The following is a 7,770-nucleotide window of genomic DNA, read 5'->3' as shown; positions in this document are numbered from 1 at the left end:
TTGAAATGTGCCCCCTTTGGCCAAAATTAATGGGGAAAAAAAAAAAAAAATCATATAGAGACATACTTTAATGACTTGAAGTAAATAATGAAGATTAAAAACCAATTACAAACAACAATTTTTTTTTTTACTAAAAGCAGTCTTTTTCTCACAATGTGTCGACTTTTTTCTTATAAAATTGGGAACAATTTCTCATATTTCTGTTTCTGTAATATTGCAATATTTTCTCGTAGAACTATTACTTTTTTTAAATGTAAAATTATTACTTTTTAATGCAAACGGGTGACATTTGTCATGTAAAATTCTGACTTTTACCCCAATGTTTTGTTGTTCCTGTAAACCAGTGACATTTTTTTGGAGTAAAATTACAACTTTTGTCATAATTTTGCCAAGTTCAATTCCGATTATTAAAGTATTGCCAACATTTTAAAGTTTTCTTATAAAATTGTGACTTGTCGAGTGAATTTATGACTCTTTTCATTAAATTGTCAAAATGTTAAGCTTTTCTTGTAAAATTGCATCATATTGAGTACAATTCCAACTTCTATCATAATATTGCACCAATGTTTCGTTTTTCTTGTAAAATTTTGACTTGCGTTGAGTAGAATTACGACTTTTATTATAACACTGCCAAAATTCTAAGTTTTTCTTGTGCAATTTTGACCTTTTTATTGTGAAATTCCAACTAATTTTTCACAACAAGCTTTTTTGTATTTGCATAGTATGTATATATTATTAATGTTGTAAATACACATCTTTATATATCTAGAAAGGCTGGTCCTAAAGAGGTAGGCATTTTTCTCAGGTCTCAAGAAGGTAAGAAATACAAGAAAGTGTGTATGTGTGTGTGTGTGTGTGTGTGTGTGTGTGTGTGTGTGTGTGTGTTCTTGTATTTCTACCTTTCTTGAGACCTCAACAAGGAAAAGTAGCTTCCATATGAGGAGGTGTGAACAAGTGATGACATAAATCATGGTCCCAATACGGAAAACCGTTGCATCTAATAGACAATGTCTCATTTGAAATCTATCAAAATGAGGGTGGTCCCAAAAAGGAGGGATTTTTCAAATTAACTGTGTCGCTTTTATAAGTGCTCCCCCTCTGGTCAACATATGAAATAACAAGTGTGTGTAAGAAATTGAAATGTGCCCCCTTTGGCCAAAATTAATGGGGGAAAAAAATAAAATAATCATATAGAGACATACTTTAATGACTTGAAGTAAATAATGAAGATTAAAAACCAATTACAAACAACAAATATTTTTTTTACTAAAAGCAGTCTTTTTCTCACAATGTGGTGACATTTGTCATGTAAAATTCTGACTTTTATCACAATATTGCCAATGTTTTGTTGTTCCCGTAAAATAGTGAACATTTTTTGAATAAAATGATGACTTTTAGTCATAATTTTGCCAAGTTAAATTCTGATTATTATTATAATATTGCCAAAATATTAAAGTTTTCTTATAAAATTGTGACTTTTGTCGAGTAATTTTACAACACTTTTCATAAAATGTCGCACACATGTTCAGTTTTTCTTGTGAAATGTTGACTTGCGTTGAGTAAAGTTACAACTTTTATTATAATACTGCCAAAATTCTAAGTTTTTCTTGTGAAATTGTGACCTTTTTCTTGTGAAATTCCAACTCATTTTTCACAACAAGATTTTGTATATTTGCGTAGTATGTATATATTATTAATGTTGTAAATACACATCTTTATATATCTAGAAAGGCTGGTCCTAAAGAGGTAGGCATTTTTCTCAGGTCTCAAGAAGGTAAGAAATACAAGAAAGTGTGTATGTGTATGTGTGTGTGTGTGTGTGTGTGTGTGTGTGTGTGTGTGGGGGCGGGGGGGGTTCTTGTATTTCTACCATTCTTGAGACATCAACAAGGAAAAGTAGCTTGCATATGAGGAGGTGTGAACAAGTGATGACATAAATCATGGTCCCAATACGGAAAACCATCGCATCTAATAGAGAATGTCTCATTAGCACCCCTGGTGGTGAAATCTATCGAAATGAGGGTGGTCCCAAAAAGGAGGGATTTTTCACATTGACTGTGTGTCGCTTTTAAAAGTGCTCCCCCTCTGGTCAACATATGAAATAACAAGTGTGTGTAAAAATTTGAAGTGCTCCCCCTCTGGTCAACATATGAAATAACAAGTGTGTGTAAGAAATTAAAATGCGCCCCCTTTGGCCAAAATTAATGAAAAAAATTCAATATGTATATAGAGACATTCTGTAATAACTTGATGTAAATTATGAAAATTAAAAACCAATTACAAACAAAAAATAACTAAAAGCAGTGTTTTTCTCACAATGTGTCGACTTTTTTCTTATAAAATTGGGAACAATTTCTCATATTATTTCTGTTTCAGTAATATTGCAATATTGTCTCGTAAAATTATTACTTTTTTAATGTAAAATTATTACTTTTTAATGCAAAATTCTGACTTATCACAATATTGCCAATTTTTTGTTGTTCCCGTAAAATAGTGAATTTTGTTTGAGTAAAATTATGAAAAAAAAAATGTATATGGCGACATACTGTGATAACTTGAAGTAAATAATGAAGATTAACAACCAATTACAAACAAAAAATTCAACAAGAAAAAAAATTCTAAAAGCAGTCTTTTTCTCACAATGTGTCGACTTTTTTCGTATAAAATTGGGAACAATTTTTCATATTATTTCTGTTTCAGTAATATTGCAATATTTTCTCGTAAAATTATTACTTTTTTATGTAAAACTATTACTTTTTAATGCAAAGTGGTGACATTTGTCATGTAAAATTCTGACTTTTATCACAACATTACCAATGTTTTGTTTTTCCTGTAAAATGGTGAACAATGTTTGAGTAAAATGATGACTTTTGTCATAATTTTGCCAAGTTAAATTATGATTATTATAATATTGCCAAAATGTTAAAGTTTTCTTATAAAATTGTGACTTTTGTCGAGTAATTTTACAACACTTCATAAAATGTCGCACACATGTTCAGTTTTTCTTGTGAAATGTTGACTTGCGTTGAGTAAAGTTACGACTTTTATTATAATACTGCCAAAATTCTAAGTTTTTCTTGTGAAATTGTGACCTTTTTCTTGTGAAATTCCAACTCATTTTTCACAACAAGATTTTTTATATTTGCATAGTATGTATATATTATTAATGTTGTAAATACACATCTTTATATATCTAGAAAGGCTGGTCCTAAAGAGGTAGGCATTTTTCTCAGGTCTCAAGAAGGTAAGAAATACAAGAAAGTGTGTATGTGTATGTGTGTGTGTGTGTGTGTGTGGGGGGGGGGGGGGGGGGTTCTTGTATTTCTACCATTCTTGAGACATCAACAAGGAAAAGTAGCTTGCATATGAGGAGGTGTGAACAAGTGATGACATAAATCATGGTCCCAATACGGAAAACCATTGCATCTAATAGAGAATGTCTCATTTGCACCCCTGGTGGTGAAATCTATCAAAATGAGGGTGGTCCCAAAAAGGAGGGATTTTTCACATTGACTGTGTGTCGCTTTTAAAAGTGCTCCCCCTCTGGCCAACATATGAAATAACAAGTGTGTGTAAAAATTTGAAGTGCTCCCCCTCTGGTCAACATATGAAATAACAAGTGTGTGTAAGAAATTAAAATGCGCCCCCTTTGGCCAAAATTAATGAAAAAAATTAAATATGTATATAGAGACATACTGTAATAACTTGATGTAAATTATGAAAATTAAAAACCAATTACAAACAAAAAATTAACTAAAAGCAGTGTTTTTCTCACAATTTGTCGACTTTTTTCTTATAAAATTGGGAACAATTTCTCATATTCTTTCTGTTTCTGTAATATCGCGATATTGTCTCGTAAAATTATTACTTTTTTAATGTAAAATTATTACTTTTTAATGCAAAATTCTGACTTATCACAATATTGCCAATTTTTTGTTGTTCCTGTAAAATAGTGAATTTTGTTTGAGTAAAATTATGAAAAAAAAAATTATAAGGAGACATACTGTGATAACTTGAAGTAAATAATGAAGATTAACAACAAAAAATTCAACAAGAAAAAATGTACTAAAAGCAGTCTTTTTCTCACAATGTGTCGACTTTTTTCGTATAAAATTGGGAACCATTTCTCATATTATTTCTGTTTCTGTAATATTGCAATATTTTCTCGTAAAATGATAACTTTTTTATGTAAAACTTTTACTTTTTAATGCAAAGTGGTGACATTTGTCATGTAAAATTCAGATTTTTATCACAACATTGCCAATGTTTTGTTGTTCCAGTAAAATGGTGAACAATTTTTGAGGAAAATGATGACTTTTGTCATAATTTTGCCAAGTTAAATTATGATTATTATAATATTGCCAAAATGTTAAAGTTTTCTTATAAAAATTTACGACTCTTTTCATAAAATATCGCACACATGTTCAGTTTTTCTTGTAAAATGTTGACTTGCGTCGAGTGAAATTACGACTTTTATTATAATACTGCCAAAATTCTAAGTTTTTCTTGTGAAATTGTGACCTTTTTCTTGTGAAATTCCAACTCATTTTTCACAACAAGCTTTTTTATATTTGCATAGTATGTATATATTATTAACGTTGTAAATACACATCTTTATATATCTAGAAAGGCTGGTCCTAAAGAGGTAGGCATTTTTCAGAGGTCTCAAGAAGGTAAGAAATACAAGAAAGTGTGTATATGTGTGTGCGCTGTGCGTGTGTGTGGGCGGGGGTTCTTGTATTTCTACCATTCTTGAGACATCAACAAGGAAAAGTAGCTTCCATATGAGGAGGTGTGAACAAGTGATGACATAAATCATGATCCCGATACGGAAAACCATTGCATCTAATAGAGAATGTCTCATTAGCACCCCTGGTGGTGAAATCTATCAAAATGAGGGTGGTCCCAAAAAGGAGGGATTTTTCACATTGACTGTGTGTCGCTTTTAAAAGTGCTCCCCCTCTGGTCAACATATGAAATAAGTGTGTGTAAAAATTTGAAATGCTCCCCCTCTGGTCAACATATGAAATAACAAGTGTGTGTAAGAAATTAAAATGCACCCCCTTTGGCCAAAATTAATGAAAAAAATTAAATATGTATATAGAGACATACTGTAATAACTTGATGTAAATTATGAAAATTAAAAAACAATTACAAACAAAAAATTAACTAAAAGCAGTGTTTTTCTCACAATGTGTCGACTTTTTTTCTTATAAAATTGGGAACAATTTCTCATATCATTTCTGTTTCAGTAATATCGCAATATTGTCTCGTAAAATTATTACTTTTTTAATGTAAAATTATTACTTTTTAATGCAAAATTCTGACTTATCACAATATTGCCAATTTTCTGTTGTTCCTGTAAAATAGTAAATTTTGTTTGAGTAAAATTATGAAAAAAAAAATTATAAGGAGACATACTGTGATAACTTGAAGTAATTAATGAAGATTAACAACAAAAAATTCAACAAGAAAAAATGTACTAAAAGCAGTCTTTTTCTCACAATGTGTCGACTTTTTTCGTATAAAATTGGGAACCATTTCTCATATTATTTCTGTTTCTGTAATATTGCAATATTTTCTCGTAAAAGTATTACTTTTTTTATGTAAAACTATTACTTTTTAATGCAAAGTGGTGACATTTGTCATGTAAAATTCTGACTTTTATCACAACATTGCCAATGTTTTGTTTTTCCTGTAAAATGGTGAACAATTTTTGAGGAAAATGATGACTTGTCATAATTTTGCCAAGTTAAATTATGATTATTATAATATTGCCAAAATGTTAAAGTTTTCTTATAAAAGTGTGACTTTTGTCGAGTAAATTTACGACTCTTTTCATAAAACATCGCACACATGTTCAGTTTTTCTTGTAAAATGTTGACTTGCGTCGAGTAAAATTACGACTTTTATTATAACACTGCCAAAATTCTAAGTTTTTCTTGTGAAATTGTGACCTTTTTCTTGTGAAATTCCAACTCATTTTTCACAACAAGCTTTTTTATATTTGCATAGTATGTATATATTATTAACGTTGTAAATACATATCTTTATATATCTAGAAAGGCTGGTCCTAAAGAGGTAGGCATTTTTCAGAGGTCTCAAGAAGGTAAGAAATACAAGAAAGTGTGTATGTGTGTGTGTGTGTGTGGGGGGGGGTCTTGTATTTCTACCATTCTTGAGACATCAACAAGGAAAAGCACCTTCCATATGAGGAGGTGTGAACATGTGATGACATAAATCATGGTCCCAATACGGAAAACCATCGCATCTAATAGAGAATGTCTCATTAGCACCCCTGGTGGTGAAATCTATCAAAATTAGGGTGGTGCCAAAAAGGAGGGATTTTTCAAATTGACTGTGTCGCTTTTAAAAGTGCTCCTCCTTTGGCCAACATATGAAATAACAAGTGTGTGTAAAAATTTGAAGTGCTCCCCCTCTGGTCAACATATGAAATAACAAGTGTGTGTAAGAAATTAAAATGCACCCCCTTTGGCCAAAATTAATGAAAAAAATTCAATATGTATATAGAGACATACTGTAATAACTTGATGTAAATTATGAAGATTAAAAACCAATTACGAACAAAAAATTAACTAAAAGCAGTGTTTTTCTCACAATGTGTCGACTTTTTTCGTATAAAATTGGGAACAATTTCTCATAATATTTCTGTTTCTGTAATATTGCAATATTTTCTCGTAGAACTATTACTTTTTTTAAATGTAAAATTATTACTTTTTAATGCAAACGGGTGACATTTGTCATGTAAAACTCTGACTTTTACCCCAATGTTTTGTTGTTCCTGTAACCCAGTGACATTTTTTTGGAGTAAAATTACAACTTTTGTCATCATTTTGCCAAGTTCAATTCCGATTATTAAAATATTGCCAAAATTTAAAAGTTTTCTTATAAAATTGTGACTTGTCGAGTGAATTTATGACTCTTTTCATAAAATTGTCAAAATGTTAAGCTTTTCTTGTAAAATTGCATCTTATTGAGTACAATTCCAACTTTTATCATAATATTGCACCAATGTTTCGTTTTTCTTGTAAAGTTTTGACTTGCGTCGAGTAAAAATACGACTTTTATTATAACACTGCCAAAATTCTAAGTTTTTCTTGTGAAATTGTGACCTTTTTCTTGTGAAATTCCAACTCATTTTTCACAACAAGCTTTTTTATATTTGCATAGTATATATATATTATTAATGTTGTAAATTCACATCTTTATATATCTAGAAAGGCTGGTCCTAATGAGGTAGGCATTTTTCAGAGGTCTCAAGAAGGTAAGAAATACAAGAAAGTGTGTATATGTGTGTGCGTGTGCACGTGCATGTGTGTGTGTGTGTGTGTGTGTGTGTTTGCAGACAGGCCCTGCCCATGACTGGTGTTACCAGGTGCAGTCTGCTTGAGCAGGTGCAAGGTGAGGCGCCTCCTCGTCTTACGCGATGGCCTTCTACACCTCCAGGGTTAGGAATTTGCTGCTTGTCATCTTGCTCGGCGTTGTGTCTTTTTTGGTGTGCCAGACCAAATTATCCAGGTAAGGCTCCCTTTTTTTTGTTGTTGTTGCACCAATTAAGGCCAGGAGGTTGCAGGTAAGGAGGATTAGGGTTAGAACCGGACAACACAAAGAAGCAAAGTAGGCTGTTTTTCTACACTATTTTGACCTTTGTCGATTAAAAAAAGATTGAGGTAATATTTAGCATACCTCAATTCTGTAGCTTACTCGTCAATAAGCCGTTTTTCTCGCTTTGCCTGCCCCTGAAAAGAC

The 7,770-nt window shown here is 31.2% G+C and overlaps 1 protein-coding gene across 3 annotated transcripts in view; it reads left to right on the top strand.

Annotated features, from left to right (window-relative positions):
• The first annotated feature begins 6,142 nt into the window (after positions 1-6,142).
• LOC133577868 (alpha-N-acetylgalactosaminide alpha-2,6-sialyltransferase 1-like) overlaps positions 6,143-7,770 on the top strand; it is a 52,876-nt gene continuing 51,248 nt past the window's right edge. Inside the window, exon 1 of one of the 3 annotated variants that reach the window (XM_061931953.2) lies at positions 6,143-7,539. In XM_061931953.2, the coding sequence (XP_061787937.1) occupies positions 7,448-7,539 (92 nt within the window). In that variant the 5' untranslated portion in view covers positions 6,143-7,447. The remainder of the gene's footprint in view (positions 7,540-7,770) is intronic. The other 2 variants (XM_061931954.2, XM_061931952.2) reach the window with 2 other exon arrangements.

This window comes from Nerophis lumbriciformis, linkage group LG39 (genome assembly GCF_033978685.3).
Source record: "Nerophis lumbriciformis linkage group LG39, RoL_Nlum_v2.1, whole genome shotgun sequence".
Lineage (NCBI taxonomy): Eukaryota > Metazoa > Chordata > Actinopteri > Syngnathiformes > Syngnathidae > Nerophis > Nerophis lumbriciformis.
The sequence above is the reverse complement of the archived record's forward strand: the minus strand, read 5'-3'. Positions and strand labels throughout refer to the sequence as shown.